The sequence below is a fragment of the Haemaphysalis longicornis genome, unplaced genomic scaffold, assembly GCF_048455015.1.
Source record: "Haemaphysalis longicornis isolate Haplotype H1 unplaced genomic scaffold, Haemaphysalis longicornis Haplotype H1 scaffold_7, whole genome shotgun sequence".
Taxonomy (NCBI): domain Eukaryota; kingdom Metazoa; phylum Arthropoda; class Arachnida; order Ixodida; family Ixodidae; genus Haemaphysalis; species Haemaphysalis longicornis.
In genome coordinates this window covers 121,839,172-121,860,019 of record NW_027526422.1, presented here as the reverse complement: position 1 = coordinate 121,860,019, position 20,848 = coordinate 121,839,172, and the positions used below count along the sequence as shown (strand labels likewise).

The window sequence follows — 20,848 nt, the reverse complement described above, 5'->3', positions numbered from 1 at the left end:
GGTCGCTAGGAGAGCAGCAAAGTGCATTCCCGCACCTCGATTCTTTGCTTCGCAATGAGAACGTGGGTATGTGCCGGCCTGACGTTACTAGTAGCACCAAGCAACCTACACTGAAGCCTGCGTTCGTGAGGCCATGCGTTAATAGATGGCACTGGAGCCGTGCGAGCGCGCGTCTGTACCGGTCTGACGTTAGGCCTAACGTTACGCTTTGAGCACTAACCTCGTAAACCGGTACACACTGCTCCATGTACAAAACATTTGACGTCGCTTGGCACGTAGTTAGGCTCAACGTTAAGGTAACCTCACTTTGACTCTCAGGCAGGCCTTCCATCAACCCACTCGAGTGTACTGGCCTATAACGATGGCAACGGTCGTAAGAAATTCAAGCCAATTCACCAATTCCCATTTGGGTCGACGTAAACATAACCAGCCAAAACTCTCACATATCCACTCAATGGGACCATACACCAGCCATGACAACGGGCGTCCGTAGCTAACCGCTGATTTACTAATTCTTTGGCAGTGACGCAAGCATACATGCGGCGTTCTGCTGGGCATCAATGCTTTTGCATTCAAAACTCATAAGAAGGGCTTACCTTTCCTCTGGATGTTCTCGTTAATGGTCTTTAGTGTCTGTGTATTTATGTTGAGTGTCTATAGTGGAGTTACTGTCTTCAGTCTTTTGTTTAGTGTCTGTGTTTAAAAGAGATTTTTCCCGCTTACACTTTACATTTATTAGTATTATCTGGATAATGTGCGCATAATACCTAACAGTATTGCCTCCTTCCAGAGAGCGCTGTAATAAGGTGTACCTCCAGTATGCACTGATTGATCCATATGTTTTTGCTTTGAGCTATTGAACGTACTCTAATTAAGCAAGTTTTAAAGTTCATGCGCCAGCTGCTACCAAGCGATAAGCACAGCGAAACGATCGAGACGCGCAAAAACATGCTCGATCTCCATCGCCACCACCAGTACCTGCCATTTCCCCGAGAAACGAAGCCGGAAGCCCGCGGGTAGACTAGCCAGTGCGAATGGGCGTGGAAGAGCAACAAGAAACGCGTTTGGAGTGACGTCGTCTTTGCGACATCCCGTCTCCAATTTTGAAAGCACTTCTCTCCGCGTGCGCCCTCCGCTCTATTTTTGTTTTGTGCTCTTATGTGCCCGCTCAATTGACGGAGGGACGTTGCTTTGTTGACGGAATGACAAATTTTGATTAAATGCCCAAGCTGTTCCTCACGCAATAATATGACTCACGTTCAACGTAGCTGGTGGCCACTACGCCAAGGATGTATCCGTCGAAAAAGTGCGACAGGGGACTTTTGGCAAACAGCTTGAGTGACACCGAGCGTGGCGTGGCGAAGTGGTAGTGGTCAGCTCCCGTGACTCTGCCGCAGCGCTTTTCTTTGTCCGCCCCCAGGTTGTAGTCTGTCACGAACTGCGTGAAACAGAAAGCAATAGAGGCAGGCCATTGGAGCTAACGAGAAACGAAAAGTCACCAGTTTTCAATATAAGCACTTCACGTGGGAGAAATTTACACCGGGAATGCGCTGCCGCAATTTACAGGGGAGTAGATAGTTTTCTGAAATGTTTAAGCCTACAGAAACAGGACAACAAAGTGAGAACAAGAGGAGGCTACTTGTCGTCCCGTAATTCATCATCTGCCGTCGTTAACGAAGGAATAATCTGCGGTGCGATTATTGGGATACTGCAGTGCGAAACGTCATGCAGTGACTCTGCATAACTTAATTTTCACAGAAATGAGAAGGCTGACATCACCTCCCTCTACACCGTCCTTCTCCGAGGGCAGAGAAGTATGGAAAACAATTATGAATGGAAGTACGGTGTCTTAAGAGGGTCGGACTACGCAAGACGGACATCGGGCCCCACAACACTAAGGCGACTGCCATCGCAGTTAAAAAAAATTCCTGGCTTTAACAGTCCATCCAGTTCAAGTTTTCTTGAAAATAAAAATAAATTGAAGGCTACAGGCTTCAACCCCAATTCTCGACCACAGGAAAAGCACTGCAATCGGACACCGGCATTAACCTGGCGGCCATGACGAAGCACCGTCATGGCAGCTGGCAATGGGCGCCCAATCTCGGGCAAACCAATCGATCACTGTCAACTGTCCACAGTTTTGATGACGAATCCTCGTTATTCTCAAAATACGACTTCCTTCATCTTGCGCTGAAGCCATTTTTTCGCTGCTTTCCAACGATGTCACAGACTGGACAGCTTTCCGCCGATTGTTTTTGGTGGACGTCGGACGTTTGTTTCTGTGACAACATAGGCCTACAGAAAGCTTTTCAGAAAAGAACGTAACTAATTTTTCTTAGGCGAATGCAGTTTGTCTGAACGCCGACCGTCCGCAATGTATGCCAAAGTTAGTTCGGTCGTGCGAACGTTTTTACTATAACACGGTACCCAACTCGGCGAATGCCCGCCCGACATCTTCCCTGGCAGCTACATCAGCACACACTACGTCAATAAGAAAAGAAAATACAACAGTCAGTCTTCGGAACGTTGCGGTCTCCTCCAGAATCCGTTTGTCTGCTGACGACTGTGTAATCTATCGTTCAATCCCTAAACCCACTGATAAAGCGCTATACAAGGTGACCTTAACCACGTACAAGAATGGTGTGACCGCGAGCTTATGAAACTTAATCCTAAAAAATTGCAGAACAGTCTCATTTCACCGCCGCCATAACCCTTTTCTGTTCCCGTACGTAATGGATAACGTCGCCCTCGAACAAGTGCATTCATATAAGTATCTCACTGTCACCCTATGCAACGCTCTTAACTGCCGCATGCACCTTACTAACGTTATGTCACCTGCAAACAAATCTTCAGGTTTTCTGAAACGTCACCTTCAGCACGCCCCAAAGAATATGAAACTTCAGGCGTACAAGACACTTATCCGGTCTAAATTGGAATATGCGTCTGCAATCTGGAGCCCACACCAAGCATATCTAATTGACTCACTCGAGGCGTTTCAAAACCATGCAATTAGGTTTATTCCTTTTTTGGGTATTCTTATAATACCAGTTTATCATAAAAAAAAATCGCCTCTTTAAAACCTTAACACCCGCCGCCGTATTTCCAGCCTCTGCCTTTTTCACAAATTCTTTCACAGCCCTCTTTGTCATCCCTACATTATACCACCAGCCCGCCTATCTTACCGCACTAGTCATCCACTTCAAGTCGCCCGACCACGTATTAAAACGACCATTTTTCAAGGTCTTTCTCTTTACGGAGTACAAGCGACTGCAATAACCTTCCTCACGACGTAGTCCCAATTTCCTGCCCATCAACATTTTTCGACCAGTTGTCTACTTATCTTTCACAACGAAAAACTCGAGGCAAATGAAAAATTATATTGTCAACCCACCCCTTCTGTAATACCCCTCGAGGGGTATTTTAGGAAATGATGATGTGATGATGTTCCCTTTATGAACTATCAAAACAACGAATTTTTCTGGTAGAAAACTCACGGAGGAAACGAAAAGAGGCAGAGTAACCACCAGTTGCGGGTATTTGAACTGAATGCGTATGAACAACACTTCTGAACAAATCCAGCGAGCAGAGTTTTTTCCTAAGCCCCCAAAAAATGCGCATCGCCAAGGCAGCTGCTCCTCCGTGTTCATATTGCTGCATTTTAAAACGACACACAAAAAACACCGAAGTGATAGGTGGTCTCTACAATCGTTCAATCTGCACATTTGTTCATAGGTGCAGGATACAATCCGCGTGGACTTACGTTAAAATTTATTAGCAATAAATTTCTTTTTTCTTGATTCTATGAACACAAAAACCGTGTTGCCAAACAAAATTTAGACAATAAGGTAATTTTTATTACCACGGGTATAAATAGGGTAAGAATGTTTTGGTAACCTTAGTTCGGCACGTTGGCATCAAACACTCCTAACTAACCACTCGAAGAAAATAACGGCCACGCTATTATTCTCATTTTATCACGTCCACAACTGATAGGAGATCGCTGAAGAACCCTCTGACATTACCGATTCCTTCCTCTGTCAGAAGATGTGTTACACGAACTGTGCAGCGCCACTAAATTGCAGCCGTAACGTGGCCCAGATGTCAGTTGTTAGCACCGGAACAGTATCGAGGGGCCGTAGTATAAAGAACTGCACATGCTTAACACCACCCTTACGGTTATATAGTCTGTGCAGGACTCGTTGAGGACGCCAGCGCGCAGGTTCATGTCCACAACGGACACGATGAGGCCCATGCTCTCCTTGGCCTCGAATTCGTAGCCGCAGCCAATGGAGCCCCGACGGTCACGGAGCTGGGTCGCCGTCGCGATGCCGGCCGATCGGGGAGACGAGCTGTTCTCCAGCACCAGTTTGTTTTCCTTGTTGTTGCAGAAGTTGTTCAGGGACACTGATTGGCAAGATGAAGAAAGACAAGCGCCACGGGGAGTAAAATTGGCCGCAGCATTTCCCGCCTGGTGGTGCTGGAGAATTTGTTCTCAATATTTGAAAAAAAAAAGCATCTCGGATGCAGGAGTAGAGGAGACAACAACTCCATCACTTTTAAACAACCAAGGTTGTTACGCATAAACCTTGCATGCGAAAGCCATCTACGTTCTGTGGCGTGTGTAATGAAAAACTGATTGTACTTTTCAATAACGATCAGGAAGGCGCTCTTGGAAACATATCGCCCATTTGTTCTACAAAAAGGCATCAAAAAATCTTTTAACGCGTTCTTAATAGAATGGCCCTAGTGTGACGCAATTATCAAGAAGCGGCCCACTCCTACACTTGCTTAATGGCCGGCAAGATGGTTTGCGCTTGATGAGGTAATCGTGGATGCAGCCTCAGTAGTATACGAAAGTACGCTCCACGACGACCTCGTTACCAGGTTAAACATTCCGCGAAATGGCGTGTCTGTTTGGAGACGAGTAACAACGTTGTCCTGAAGGTCCGCCCTTCAGCTACCGCTGGCCATGCCGTATTCTGCCAGTCATAATAAAAAATGAACTGTTCATGAATATTACCTCGGCCATTTCCGAAAAGGGCCGCCAAATTTTCTGTGTCCAGCTTGCAGCACAGAAGTCTCAGTACATTCTTCACAGTGAATCAGAGTTGGATTATGTAAGAAAAACTGAACGTGTATACTCATCAGAATTTATTGCTAAATTGATGAGGACTAGTAGAGATTTCTTTTCCTGGGACGTTCAAAATGCCATATTGTACCTGCAGAATCGTTGGAGCTACTGCTCTTAAATTCACGGGACATAATATTCAGTACTTTAGCCAATGCGGGGGCACTGAATTCACACAGAGTATTTTTTTCAGAGACGCCCAACTTTCACAACATACAAAGAAGGGACTGATGTCAATTCTTGCAACACCCCAGTCACCTCCAATATATAAATAAGAGTTATCCTGCATAGTCAAGGCTATCCTTTCTACCGCTTCCACCTGTGCACCAAAAAGCTGCAGGCATTATCACCAGAGACAATCTGTGCATCACAAATGACCAGACACTGAAGCATTACGGTATATATAGCAACCAATGCAACAGAAAAGTAAGCGCATACATCCGCCAATTCTCTACACCATGAACGCTGTGAGCACAACAGCTTCTCATGCGCCTATGGACGTGAGCGTGCTTGTATGTGCGTGAGCGTTTACGTGCGTGCTGTGTGTGTGCGCGCGTGCATGAGCGTGCTTGTCTGTGTGCTCATTAGCAACCACAGTGCTTAAACGCTATTAATAACGCGAACTGGAATGCTTCTCGCGAGACTTCTTTGAAAAGGGGACAGCAGATGTTGGGTTATCCGGCTACTCCAGAGCAAATAAATCGGCGGCAACTTTTGTGGACGCAATGAAACCGAGTCACAGATTAATCATCTCTTGCCTCTGTGGATGCCCGCATACTAACGGGTCCTTCCCAAGCGGTACAAAGTCCGTTCACAACCTCACTCATATGCTATATGCATCCACAGGTGAGGTAAGCTATCTTAGTCTCGAAAAAAATGCTTTGCTGAGCGAACTCATTCCCAAAATATTCCAGTGAGTCTCCCAAACGTACTAAAGCTTGACTTTGGTTTAGTTGGGTACACATGATACCTTAGAAAACAGCGCGAAAAACTTGGGTGGAGAGAGGAATCTGTCTGTCTGCCCTCTCTCCGTCAAAGTGTTTTGCGCTGTTTCCTAAGCAGTCTCCTTAACTTGTGACTTGAACGAAAGCGACTGGTTAGCAACACCTTCACACGAGGCTGTAACGCCTTAAACTCCTCCGCCGAAAGAGGTTCGTGCACACAGCGTACCTGACGTTGCCAAACTATATGCAGACTAACAACGAAGCATGAGAAAAGTTGTAAAACTCGACAACCCATATCCCAAGTGCATGGAAGCGGCACCGACAGTCCTAGTGTGGTATCCTTCCCTCCCACTGAATACGTCAGAACTTCGTGGTCTATATTGGCTTCCTTTTGTCCGGAGACACATATGGTATGACTTCGAAAAACCTACCAATTTCGTACAGTGATGGATCGGCGGGCTGAATTGCGGCCAGTCCCAGGGTGAAGGCCGTTGTGGTCAGGGTGAATACCGATGCAAACATGCTTCTTCACAACCCCGGCGTTCGGTTTCTCGACAGATGAACTTGCTTCTTCTTCTTCTTCTTTTGCTTTATTTAGCTCTCATGAGCTCTCGGTCCGCTTTGTTCACTTCTTTTTTTCTTACTATGGCACCTGCGCGCTAGGGCGGAGGCGGCGGACAGCCGCTACATCCTTTGAGTTATCTGCCACAGTAGGCTACACAAAGGCACTGTCCTTTTAAAGGTATTAAAGGCTCTGTCCTAGGCGAAAACACATTGTCACTATTCCTATTACCTCAAAAACCAAGTTCTGGCCCTAGTCAGCATTGCTACGATAATTCGGAGAGCCGCTGGTTAGCATCTCTAAATGTGGCATACAGTTACATTTACATCGATTTCTTAACAATGGGTGAATAAAACAGCCACCCCGCTGGTCGAATTGGCAAGGCCTCGGACGGGTTATCCGATGGTCTTGGCTAAAGGAGTCAGGGTGACATCCATACGGTAACCACCACACGCTGAGAAAAAGTACCGCCGCTGTATTACCCCTATAACAAAACCGCTGACAGCTATCACTGATACGTTTTTCACACTTTTTTGATAGAAATTTCGCCCAACTGGCATGCCTCAAGAGTTGAATAAATGAAAAAACTAAGTAAAAGAAGGCGCCGAAGCTACACATTGGCTATGAGGCGCACAGTAGTGGAGGACTCCGAATAAATTTAGGCAACCTGTAGATCTTCAGCGTGAGCGGAAATTTCGACACACCGGCGCTTTCGCTTTTCGCCTCCATCTGAAAGGCACCCAGCGCGGCGGGATCGTATCTGCGTCCTTATTGGTCTCAGCAGGGCAACGATAGGCATGACACCTATCGACGCAGGCAACTAACCCAACAGGTAAAGGTGAATATCATACTAGAATATCGGGAGGGTAAAATGTGCCCCAGGCCAACAGCCCTGAGGTTCACGCTGTGGGAATTTATCTCGATTTAAATTACCTTCGAAGAAATAGCATCATTTCACAGCCATACGTAAACATCTGTCGCTGCGGGCCGTATCACGTTGTGAATATAGACAAAAATCTTTAGGTAGACCAACGACAAGGTAATTCCCAAGCGTGGCAAAGGCAAGCGTGTCAGGGGGCGGAAGAAAGTTAGATGGGCCGATGAGATCAAGAAGTATGCGGGTATAAATTGGGAGCAGTTAGCAAAGGACCGGGGTAATTGGAGATCTATGGGAGAGGCCATTGTACTACAGGGGGTGTAGACAGGCCGGTGACGACGACGATGATGATGATGATAATGGTGATGGTGGTGGTAGTGGTGGTGGGGATGATGATGATGAAATACGTGGAACAGCTGCATTGCGACTCCAAAGTCTGTGCGACACATCATGCCAGTATTTACTGGCATGCTTTTTTTTTTTATCGGCGATGCCACATAGGGGCCCGGGCTGTCGGCGTCTCATATCGTCGTCGTCTCACGTCGTCGTATTATGTAGACATGGTACTAAAACAACGGGACACTCGTTTTCCAAGGCCTGGCGCTAGAAGGTAACGCCTCACGCTAGAACGCTTCGTCCTTCAAAGGCGCGAGACTTACAGCAAAGTTGTATACCTCTACCCCCGACAGTTTCATCTCTGCGGGCAAAAACGCCAAGAAGCCAAGAATACACTTATACGCTGCATTTTTGCCCCTCCCCAGGTTTCACGCTACGGCTGCATCTCCGTGGGGAAAAACGCCGAGGCGCCAAGAATACCCCTCTCCAGGTATCTCGTCAGTAAAAAGGCCCGGGATATTTGTTTTTTTTTGTTTTTTTTTTTGCGTGTGGCACGCTAAATTGTATGCAATACGTCCTGCACAGTTTTTTCCGCTGCAGGTACACCGTTAAAACTCACATTACCCTACTCGAAAGCTTCGTTGATTCAGTCGAATATAACGGTGTATCCCTTGTTTCAGTTCGTACCAGACGTGTGGTTACGTACAAAAAGATCAGGAAAGTTGATTGTAAAAGTTCGTTTTCCTTCTAACCCGTTCCCATATTTTTTTGTGCTCTAGGAATATTTTACATCGTTCAAAATTTTATCAAGCTGCGGAATGGGGACGTTCCCCGAAGTTTGATTCAACTACAGCGGTGAATTTCCAAGGCGCCCTCGCCTTGCTACCGGCAGAGAACCCAAACTTGTGAAGCTCTTGAAACAATACACTTATGTATAATTCTTTCTTGTTGCCTTCTAGGATGACCAGCGGCATGTCGTTGAAACAATAGGCTGTCTATTTTTTTCTCTCAGGGTCGACGAGAGATGTGGAGGACGTCATAAGGGCTCAACACAAAAGCCGTTTCTGTGGAAAACATATATTCGTCTGTCAAAAATGTTTGTTTTATTGTGTCACGGATATAGTTCGTGTTCAGCAGCCGAGGAATAAGCCATCCAGGCGGGCACAGCGCCAGTTTAGGCCGCGGTGTCAACATGGCTCTTCTGGAGCCAGCACGTGTTGCGGTTTTGATTCTAGGTGAGACTTTTCCTTTTCTCGCCCTTTGTACGACGATCTCAGTCAAACTTTTTTGCTGAATTTATTTGCGACCGCTTTTTGGGAGCTTAAATCCCAGTATTCACAATATATTGCATCCTCTGGAGACGAAAACTTGTAAATATACAACAAAATGCGCAACCAGGAAAAAATGTTTTATTTGAAAATGTTAGGTTGTCACAAAAAGTGAAACCAAGCCCGTTTAGGTTATCCTGTAAATTAAAAATTTTCATGTATAGCGAAGCTATATGTTTATTTCAAAATAAAAATATTTGTCGTTGTGAAAATATTTCCTTGCTGGTAATCAGGGTTGATAAAAAGTCGTTCTTGAATCTCTCGTTTGACGCCCGATGCCACGTGTGAATTTACTACTGTTCCCACCATCCCGACTTTGGCTTATGTTTGAGCGGATGAATTTGGACTTATCTAGCCACTTTGCGATGAACCATAAATATTAAGTGAAATATCTTGTTTGATAGCATAATTTCTAGATAACAATTTACGCCTGCCGCGCCTTGGTCGCAAGGTTTAGTAAGAATTGTAGGGAACGCGTATTTTCCCCATTACTGCAACGTGAGTGGTCAAGCGTATAATTGCCGGCCGACGAATACTTGTATGTGATAGGCAGAAACTTAAAATGGATTAGGAGACTTTCGAGCTTGCAGCGTGATGAAAACCACGCGAGCGGAACAAGCTTGAAGGTTACGAAATTACCCACACTTTAATCAGTTTTTCTTGTAGTGAAACATAAAAATTCTTGCCAGGAGGTGCCGCAGGAGGGCATGTTCGCATTCGTTTTTTTTTTTTTTGTTTTTTTTAAACACGTAGTTTATCTCAATGTCCTCCGACGCCGAGTTGCACCCATTTGCTCATTTACGTCTGTGCTATGTCTGACTGCCATCAAATTCTGGCAAATAGCTCTATCAGAATCATAACCTTTTTGTTCTGCCATATCAAAGAATAGCATACTGGACTGTAAGTCCTTGAAAGTACTCTACTGGTAGTTTCTAGTTTCGTAGACTTGTTTGCAAAAACTAAAACAGGATTGGCATTCGTTCGGAGCGTTCCAAGAGTTAATACTGGTCTTTTTTTCCTATCCAGGCATACTTATTGCCTCCAGCAATGTACACGGTGGGACAAAGGGTACGTTCATTTTCTGGTGCTTACACGCTGGTGCTGAGGGCTTCCAAGTTAAAATGCGTCAACGGATAATTCCGCTTGGCTAAAAATATTTTCCGAAGCAAAAAGCGTATACCAAAAACTGTGTTGGCTTAGTCCCGATAATTGTAAATAGAAGCAACTTGAGGGCACGTTATTACGTGGCGATTAAATAGATCATCACGACTAACAAGAAGGAACCCGCCGAAAGGGAATCCCTCAAATAATTAGGGTTCCATATCTATTTGTGGTTAATGATCAATATCCCGTTTTGCTTTAGCGATTACGTAATTACTTAACTGCTGTGATATGAACATTTTCACAAGTTTTATGAACCAGTTTTTTTTTCTTTAATCGACTCAGAGGAAGCAGAGTTTGTCCCCTTCCGGCAGAGACCGTAGATGAGTATACAAAGCGCAATAGGGTACTATGTTGAGCTATAGTTGGTCGAGAAAGCCCAATTTTTTAAGTTAGTTTTTCGTGAGCCCTTCACTAACGACAGTTCTGCCTATTTTACCAAGTGTCCCCGTAAAAGTTCTAAGCACATAAAGTTGTAGCACTTAAATATTTATTGCCTGAAAAATTTATGTTCATAGCATCGTAATACGCACAGCTCTGCTCAAGCACAGGCGCTGCAGTTTGTAAAGGCATAAAAAAATCAGCCACTGGTGACAGTTAAGTGGTGACAAATGCTAAAAAAAACATTGAAGATTAACCCTGTCCCTGCATTTTTCCTTCTTCTAGTGAGAAATCATTTTCAAGCATTTCGAGGTTTCTGTTTTTCCTTAGGACCTGCTCAGGGGGCCGATCTGCAGATGAATATGTATTTGGGGAATTGGTTAGCTAAGAAATGCATAACAGCCAAAAATTTGGTCGAAGTCTTGCGAAGCGCGCAGGACAGAACAAGCGCTGACACGCAACTCTTCATAGAAGCCATCAACCACACGTGCACATATCCTACCATTGCGCGTAATCTCAGAGCGCGTGCGCGTAATGGCGCGATAGATGTGCGTGAGGTTGACCTCTTCAATGAGGAGTTGGGTGTGAGCGCTTGTCCTGTCCTGCTTGTCTCCCAAACCTTCGTCCGCCTTTCGCACCGTTATGTTTTCTGTTGAACATTATAGTTTTATTGTATTTGTGGCACATTAGGACTATGAGCAGGACGTGCTAAGTAATTTTAAAGGGACTGTAGCGTTTTCTTTAAAAACTTGTGGCTGCTAAAATCGATGTTCAATCACATTTTACCAATTTTGTAGCTTAACCACCTCCAAAATGCTTGCTACAAAAAGCCTTTATGCAGATGCCATGGCCAGGCTAAATCATGCATTTAAGCATTCAAACGTGACTTCACAGCTTGAGTTTTAATGTTTGGGTAGCTTGAGTCTGTCGATAACAAGAATTTTTTCGTCCCATTTCACCAGGGGAAATGCAAGAAGATGCATTGTCGTGAATACAGTGTAACACGGTGCTGCATAGAATCTCCGTTTAAACAATTTAATTAAGAGATTCAGCAAATCATTTCAATAGTGTGTTCCAAGAAACCACGGAATGGCGGACTCAGTAAATTATATCTACCGTTTCCCTCTGGGCCTTACTTAAACATTTGTTCCGCCATTGGCAATAGCAGATTGATCGTTCAGAAAACCAAATGGTCATTTTCACTATGCCACACTACGTTCAGGGTCCTTCGCGCAGGCTTTCTTTGGCTGTGCGCAAGACCTCTCAAATTTAGCTTAATGCGCCTGCAGTTCTTCCTTACTACTGGCAAAAAAAGTATTGCTTATTGCCAAGCCACCAGAATTATACTGAATATTTTGTGCAGAGCATGACATACGCACACGACATGCGATTTCCGATGAAATTGAACAAAATAATTGTCAGTACGTTGTAACAAAAACCTAAACTTAAGCAAGACAAAGAAGAACCCCTACAAAACGTCAGTATATTGCAAGTTGTGACCGCAGCAAATTTAGTTTTCATTTAGTCGAGTAACTTCGCCAAACTGACGTGCCACGTTTTTGTTGTGCAAGACAACGACGCTCGGAGATTCTGAAGTTATTTGGAAAATCTCTTCACTCAGTCACTTGGTGATAATATCTGAGAATTCGAACGTGGACGAAAACTTATTGATGACATACTTTTCAAACGTAGAGAGCAACAAACGCGTGAAATCATAGAAGCATACTGTGTACTTGTTGCGAGACATTTGGTGTACGCTAAATATTTTCTGGCTGGCGAAAAAGTGGTATGCATAACCTAGGCATAAAGACGGGGGTACATTCTAGAATAGTTTGTTTTACTTTTTAAAGGTTTTTATTACTGCGAATATTCATTTTTTTTTCATGTTATGAAATCTTTTTGTCCTCCGGTATTGATAAGGTTTCTTCTTCTAGTTTAACGCATACGAACATGCCGGATTATCAGTATTACCACGCTAACCAGGTGCACCAGCTACAATACCCTTAGCCTGGTACATAGGTTTATGCACTTTTTACAGGGGCGGTGCCATCGCAGACTGAGCAGTCAGGGCCATCGGTCCCAAGCAGCCCTTCCCAGACGGGTGGGTTGTCGGCCTCGGGGTCCCAGCCCCAAGCAGGACGGCAAACTGAGCCTGGAAGTCAACCTCGAAACCAGCCTCAACCGGGACCTCAGACGCAGCCTGAGGGCACGCCTCCGGAGCAACCTCTGACGCAACCTCGCGCGACACCTCGGAGACATCGTGGGTCTTCACGTAGTCGGTCTCGGTCACAACCACGCCGTGAGAGACCGTCTGGGCCCCAGCTACCATCACCGTTTCAATTTCCTGGCCATGGGCGCAGGAGGGGATGCTTCGAACTCACGCTCCTTGGTCTCCAGGGCATTCACCCCGGCCATCTCGGTGCATTTCCGAGTGGCCGTAAGCTTCAACGCAGCGGGGTCGAGGGCTCTCGCGTGTGGTCCTGGCTGGGACGGAATCAAGGACGAGGTCTGTGGGGTGGAACGATCGGCTCTGATTTCTGGCTCAGCCCACTGCGAGCCTACTTATGGGGCCCGTGGCGCGTACTCAGGACCGGAGCCTGGGTAAACCGCAATGGGCAACGCTTGTGGATCCCGTTGCCATTGTATGGTTTCGGTAGAACTGTCGACCTTTCCAACAGTGTCAACATCGATGACCGACTCACAAGCGGCATAGATACCGGTTTTTCACGACGTTCTAGGAACGGACGCTGGGGAGAAGGAGGCCTTGGAAGGGATTCGTGGAGCCCGAGTGGCGGTTTTGGTCAAGGTGGTGGATTAAGCGGCTTGAATCTGGGAAGCCTATTAGGCCAGGGGGTATCATGGGGCCAAAACATGGGATTTGGGCCAGGTGGTGACTTGGGCCAATGGGGCAGTTTGAGTCAAGGAGGCGGGTTGGGTCAAGAAGGACCATGGGGGCAAATTTGGGGTTCTGGTCAAATAGGAGGCTTGAGCCAAGGGTTAGCAGGAAGGCAAGGAGGATTGTGGGGACAAAACGGGGGTCCAGGTGGTTTCAGTGGTAGTTTCGGTCAAGGTAGCAGGTCGAGCCAAGGAGGCTTAGGAATAGGCTTTGGTCAAGGAGGCGGCCTGGGCTTAGGAGGTGAATGGGGACAAGAAAGCTTATGGAGCCAAAACGGGGGTTTGGGTGGTTTCGGTGGGGGTTTCGGTCAAGGAAGCAGGTCGAGCCAAGGAGGCGGTAGATGGGACCAAGGAGGCTTAGGATTAGGCTTTGGTCAAGGAGGTGGCCTGGGCTTAGGAGGTGGATGGGGACAAGGAAGTTCATGGGGCCAAAACGGGGGTTTGGGTGGTTTCGGTGGGGGTTTCGGTCAGGGTAGCAGGTTGAGTCAAGGAGGTGGTAGGTGGGGCCTAGGAGGCTTAGGCTTGGGTCAAGATGTGCTGGGTCTAGGAGGTGGATTGGGCCAAGGAGGATCATGGGGACGAAACGGAGGTTTCAGTCAAGGGGGTGGTTTCGGTCAGGGTGGCCGATGGGGCCTAGGGGAGCGCAGTTGGAGCCAAGGAGGTGCAGGGTTAAGGTTCGGTCAACCAGGCGGATCAGGCCTAGGAGGATTATTAAGCCAAGGGAGAGGTACACGTGGGCAAGGAAGTACAGGAATTGGCTTTGGTCAAGGAAGCGGGTCGGGTCTGGCAGGAGGTTTAAGCCTAGGAGGAACATTTGGCCAAACCAACGCCTTTGGTGAAGAAGGTGCATTAAGCCTGGGTAGCAGATTGAGACAAGGAAGCTTAGCGGCCGCAGGACAAAGAATTGGTAGTGTGTTTGGAGCCGGATGGGGTGGAAGAGGAACCTCGCCCTTTTCCCGTCGACTGCGGCGAGGTGGCCGCAGTTGGCGTACTGGCCTGGGAGGTATTGGGGGCTATGGTGACTCTGGCCTTTCGGCTAGCAGGGTTGGAGGAGAATTCAGTTTTGGAAGCCAGGGGCGCGGTCGTGTAGCTAGGTTGCTTGAAAGATCAAGCCGCAGAAACCCATTTAGTGTCTGGGTTTTAAGGGGTGGAAGCGGAAGTGGCCAGTTTGGTAGACGTGCTGGTTCTCTCAACGGGAGGTGGAGCTACGGTAGCTCTTGGGGCAGTGGTGCTGGAAGGGGCGCTCCCTCCAGGAGTATCTGGACGATGTACCAATCATCTTCTTCGTCACCTAGATTCGGTAGCCCGTATGGAGGGTGGTACATTTGGTCGCAGTCGGGTCCCCGGGGAAGGTCCATATGGACTCGGCTGAATACAAGTCCCTCGGGGCAGTTGCGATTAGGAAATGGCCAAAGTTCTTTAGGAGGCTCCAATCAGGGGGGGCAAATCAGAATTCGGGAATAGTTTCGGCTCAAATAATGTTTGATAACTCACGTGGCCTACAAGCGTTGAATTTCAAGCCGAATAAAGTGAATATTGTGCTAAAGTAAAAAAAGTTATTGACCAATAAAATGAAAATGCTTTTACATTCATGCCGCCCTGGGTTACTTCCTACAGCTTTACACTTTCGCAATAAAATCAGCACTCACTTACTAAAGCATTCGAAAGCTTTGTTTTGTGTCTCTACATAGGAACTTCTTCCCCTTTCGATACAGATGAAATAGGATGAAATGAATTACCAAGCGTGATTTCACTTCAAACTTCGTTCCAACACAATTTAACCCATTATCCTAAGTGGAGGGGCTTGACAATGCCTCTCTTTGAAGATAAAACGCAACTCTCGGCGTAGTTGAAGCCTGCACGACTGAATGTAGATATGACTACGTTTTCTCAAACAAGCTTTCAATTAGCCCTGAACGCATAATGTTGGTTGATTCTATATTCCTCTCAATGTTACTTGACTCTCTAGTAATATAAACGAATCTAACACATTTTGCTGCTGACCTGTTCAGGTGTCTCATTGTTGGCCTATCGTGAACTTCGACATACGAACACAAAGTCTTTTAAGGCGGTGATAGTCACAGCAGTGAATGTTGAGTTCCAACACCAGGGAAGCTGTTGGTTATCAAAAAAATCAATTCTACCCCACCTTCATTATGCGAAGAAAACATTGTCTTGCCATCCTGTAAATGGTGAGAGACTTGATGGAAGGATGACGTTTTTATTGAATAATTGCAATTTTACGAACAGGTGCCAAATGCAGTGTATTTTTCATTTAAGCTGGCTTTACGCACACTAAATATTGGTTTTGTGTCCTTATAATGCCCCTCTTAAACGTTTTATGTAGCAGAACGAAATATGGCACAAAAGGAATGTTTGAATTACCGTGAACTTCATGTTCATATACAATTCATTGCCCCAAGTATAGGGGACGTACGAGTCGTTAGCTTGAAGTCAAAAGCACAGCTGATAGCCATCAGGTCATCAGAAAATAAATGGCCGTTCTTCACTGCCTGCACACTCCGCTCTACAGCGAGTACAAGCGGGAACGGGAGTCATAAGACCCATAGTGACGGCGCACAGACAGGTGGCGCGCCGCGCTTCGAATTGACGTCATATAGGCAACGTCACCAACGTTGCTAAGGCACCTCTATCGCTCTTCAAAGGCAGCTTTATGTCTTTCTGTGCTCTTTTACCATTCTCCGTCTTGACAGATGGACGTGACTCTGTGGAGCGACCCCAAACATTTTTCGGTATGCTCAGTCTATTGCTCACGCAATAATAAATTGGTGGGTACTACAGGACTTGCCGTTAGCGAAGGGGTACCTTTATTATTTTTTAAGGGCTATCAGTAAGTAGACAGCTCTAACCATACTACCAAAATACGTTGAGTTGGAAAGGTGACAAAATAATAACAAATGTCGCAATGACCACCATTACCCTTTCACGGTGAGTTGACTGATCTGCTGCAAGCAGAAAAAAGAAAACGAAAGCCTCAAAAAAAAATGTCCGCGGTTGTACGCGCATAAACCAAGTTTTCCAGCGTTAGTTCTCTTTTTCTTGTTTGGTTTCGCTCTTCCTCGTTCTTCCTCCATGCCTGCATCTGGCGACACTTTTGTGAGAGCAACTACATCATCTACAATTCACCCGCAGAGCACACAGTCGCTGCTCGGTCCCATGGGCGCTCACGACGCGAACGCGCGGGGAACTTCATAGAGCAGTTGCATTTGGGCGAATCGGCAGGTGTTCCTAACTAATCACAGCGCAAAAGACGGAACAGACAGAGGAATAAACAGCGCCTATCCTGTGGTTATTCTTCTGTCTGTCCCGTCTTTCGCGCTGTGATTACTTATGAACTTCATAGAGTTTCATACTAACATAAACTACAGGGAAATCTGACGCCGCTGTCTCGGGGATCCGCGCTTCAGCGAGCGTTTCGTCATGTGCCGGGGAGGCACGTTTCACTTTTCCTTGGTATGGCTCATAAACAGGCCGAAAAGTTACATCTGGCTTCAAAAAAGCAAAAAAAGTACAGTAAAAGATTATTCCAGTTTCTTTTTATTATAAAATTTAGGCTATAAAGAGATTTATTTCTCAATTATTTTTTAGAAGCTCCATGCAAGCTGAACAAAAAAATGCTACCCTTTGTTGTTGATTTTGGCTTCGAAACAAAAACGAATCCTTGTGGCTAGCTAAGCCAGCGGTGAGGAATGTCTCTACATGCATTGGCGGTATGGTATACTAGAAAAGGCGAAGTGGGTTTAGCAGCCGACGCACTCCATGCGCCGGCGTGAAGCGGCGAGTGCAGACCGGTTTCGGATGTATGCGGTGGCGCGGCGGTATTGTGGGCTGTAGGTATGATGGCTACTAGTGTCACTAAATAAGCTACGCTTTAGAGTACCGCCACTTCGTGCACACGAAAGCGTCTGGGGGCCTTTTTGTGTCTGGCTTGCAGTGTTGCCATCTCTTCAAACAAAACCACCGCTGGTTGTGACGGGCATATTATGACCGGCCGCTCTAGCGTCCGCGAAGCAGAGAGAGAGAGAGAGAGAGAGAGAGAGAGAGATAGACAGTAGAGGCGCCAGAAGCACAATGGCTGCGCCTATATGTAGACAAATATCACGTGGTGCCGACCGACCAATGAAAAATCCTGGCGGCACATACCAATCAGCGAAAAGAGTGCCGATACTCTAAAAGCCTTCATTTAGGGATGCTGCGGTTACCATACTGTAGGGCCGATCTTCTCGACTGCTTTGACGCGTGCGGTGCGTCGGCTCTACATCTCGGTTTGGAGCTGAGAAGTGCGTTTTTTAAGATAAATGCACTGCCGAATCGTCCACGTCAACGTCAATCTTTTGCTCCCGGGTGCACGACGGGACATCAGTGGACGAAAGACGGGCAGCCGTCGTTGCGTGCGGCTCGAAAAAAATGCTGCAGCAGTGGGAGAAGAACTTGCACAGAAAGGACAACGTGTTAGAAGAATGCTTGTCAATGCATAAATAAGGGATATTTGGTTCGAACTGTGAAACATGGTTAAGTACCACGGTATAGACGGGGCAACAAAGAAGAGTCCACACAGGACTAAGCGCAGGAGACCAGACAGCCGTATGTGGCCTCTTTGTTGTTCCGCCTATACCACGCTATATACTCAACCATGTTTCACAGTTTTAGACGAAACCCGTATGCGAGTTCCATTCTTATCGGGTTACATACTGAGCGAGCTACACACTGAACAGGCCAGAACTGTTGCCCGAAGCGGCACCAATTAACTTTTCCTCTACTTTTTTCGGCAAAAAAATCTGTGCACTAACAGCATTGTAAACGTTATGCTGCTGGGTAAGTCGCAGTTTTCCTGCGGAATTAGGTGCAGCCAACACTCTGATGAGCTAACAGCCCGACATTATGAAGTTTTGTTTTAAGTAGACGGCATTTCTAAATAAGTCTCGAGAAGGACGCATAAAAAAGCATCATCATGCCAAAATAAGGCGATGCTACTAGTTGCTCCTGCACCAAGTAAGCCATATATATAGTGTGTGTAAAATATTATGTTTCAATTGTGGATTGTACTTGTAAGTGAAAACGTTGTATTTTATTTCAGCCTTAAGAATGAGCTGAGACCAGGATGCTTTGTTCAAAAAAAAAGCCACGCCAGCTTGCTTATCAAGACTTAAATGGCAAAGCTGTTCTAGGTGAGCATTGCCGGACACAGAGTTAAGTATAATATCATCGTTTATTTGCATAGTTGCGATTCTGGTTTTCGTCGTCATATACATCGAAGACGTAGTCTCCTTCTTTGTGGTGAGGAGTGGATGCAAAGTCATCCTCAGCGTTGTAGACTTCCACCACGCAGTTCTTCTTCATAGACTCGAGGAAGCAGTGGCGGGATCTGCAAGTCGTCAGCCAGCCTAGGTTGCGGAGGGTAGCAGTACCATATGTTCATCAGCTCACACACCGCTTGAAAAAAGTGGGCAAAAAATGCGGTGTAAATGTACTGGCTACTGCCCCTGGGAAGCTGTTGCCGATGTGCCCAGCTGTCAATGAAGATAAGAGGCAAGGCTGCACAATAAAGCATGCCACCAGGTTTGTTCCCTGCAGAACTGGCGTTGTTTACAGCATTCCCTTGCCTTGCGGCAAATGCTATGTAGGGCAGACGGGGCGATGTATAAATGACCGTCTGAGGGAGCATCGGGCTGCAGTTTCATCGCTTGCTGGGGGGGGGGGCCACTTGGCCGACCATTGTAAACGGTGTCCTGGTTGTGTTCCAGCATTTGGCGCTACACGTGTCTTAGATAGCGGGCGCGACCAAGCAAAGCGCGAAATTTCTGAGGCTTTCTATATTCAAAAGGAGGCAGTTAACTGTATCAGTAAGCCTTCCATCGCTCTGACGGCAAAAGGGCTGAATTTTTTGCAAGGCCGCATGCGCGGGATGTAATTTGGTTGTGTGGGTCATACGCATTTAAGATTGTGGACGGTTTTATCTCTTTTGTTTGTTTTTATCACTTGCAAGGTCAATCATCCTTGTCTGTTGGCATTTTCATATATTACGTGTTTCTTGTGTAAACTTTTCAGTTGAAGTCTAGCGAGTGTCCTGTCTGCTTCTTTCTTCGTCCCTGTCTGTTTTTTCGCTGGTAATGTGCATCTAAGTCAACACCAACTAGCCCAACTTTCAGCCTTAACATCGTAGTGTATACCCATAGCATTAATATCTGAGGAACCGGTGGTTACGGAGACCCTGCTAGTAAATTCAGGGCAGTGTAACTACAATCAGGTGCATGTATACACCGGTTCCGCGACGCTGGCCTGTGACACACACCTGGCGCTTATACAGACCGAATATACCACACTAATATCGCGTCAGAAACATTTACACTCTCGTAAACACACCGCATTTGCTAACAAAGTCACTGCTCCGCATAAACATAGATTTCGAACGCCCGCACATAATAAATCTCAGTCGTGAACATGCCGCAAAAGCAGCGGCGACAGTGGGGAGCGGAACGGAGACTCCCGCGCCTACTTTCGAAACGGGCCGCTAGGTGGATTTCAGTGGCGCCCCTACAGGCCGCGCTCGAGGCGTATAGGGCCTTTCCTACCCTCCCCTACCCTTTCCACCGCCGAGTAGCATGCCAGTTTTGAGATTCCGGCAAACCTCTCGGCTTTCTTCTTTAATAAAGAGCTTTCTCTTTCTATCTTCCGTGGCTGTCTTCCTTCTCACAGAAGTGAGAGCAAGTGAAGCCACTAACGTAACGGTCGACTATCATCTGGCCATTCAGTCAAGGTATGTCGGTATTTTGAAGCAGAACACTTCTAGCTGTTTTAAAAAAGCATAAAAACAACATGCAAGCTATCTATTTGCGTAAGTCAGGTGGCCTCCAATGTGCTCCATAAAAATCACAACTCAGCGTTTTTACAAGGCCGGGACTCCACCAGAGGTCACCCACTGTCCGCTTCCACATGGAGGGCCACACCATAGTCCTTTCCTTGCATATCAAGATCTATCGTGTAATATTTGAAACCGATCGTACAAACTACCTTCTAATGAGAAGTCTGAAACATACCCTGGACCACAGCAGAAACATGATCCGGCGTGCAAGGGGAATGCGTGAGGCCAGCATCCATCGCCTCGTCCAAGCATTCATTATCTCGAGAATTACATGCGCCATACTCTATGCGCCTCTCACCATGTCCGCAACCAAAAACTGGATCTCATCAGGAAGGCCAACACATCCCGTCAGC

The 20,848-nt window shown here is 46.5% G+C and overlaps 1 protein-coding gene and 1 long non-coding RNA gene across 2 annotated transcripts in view; one reads left to right on the top strand and one right to left on the bottom strand.

Annotated features, from left to right (window-relative positions):
- LOC144146506 (uncharacterized) overlaps positions 1–6,594 on the bottom strand; it is a 64,628-nt gene extending 58,034 nt beyond the window's left edge. The window contains exons 1-3 of the mRNA XM_077678451.1: positions 6,504–6,594; positions 4,175–4,404; positions 1,258–1,438 (exon numbers count right to left, since the gene is read on the bottom strand). Coding sequence (XP_077534577.1) covers positions 1,258–1,438; positions 4,175–4,404; positions 6,504–6,594 — 502 coding nt within the window. The remainder of the gene's footprint in view (positions 1–1,257; positions 1,439–4,174; positions 4,405–6,503) is intronic.
- Positions 6,595–8,945: 2,351 nt separating this feature from the next.
- LOC144146915 (uncharacterized) lies at positions 8,946–13,735 on the top strand. Its single transcript, XR_013317760.1, has 3 exons — positions 8,946–9,082; positions 10,202–10,243; positions 12,756–13,735. It is a non-coding gene; the product is annotated as an uncharacterized LOC144146915 (long non-coding RNA).
- Positions 13,736–20,848: the final 7,113 nt, after the last annotated feature.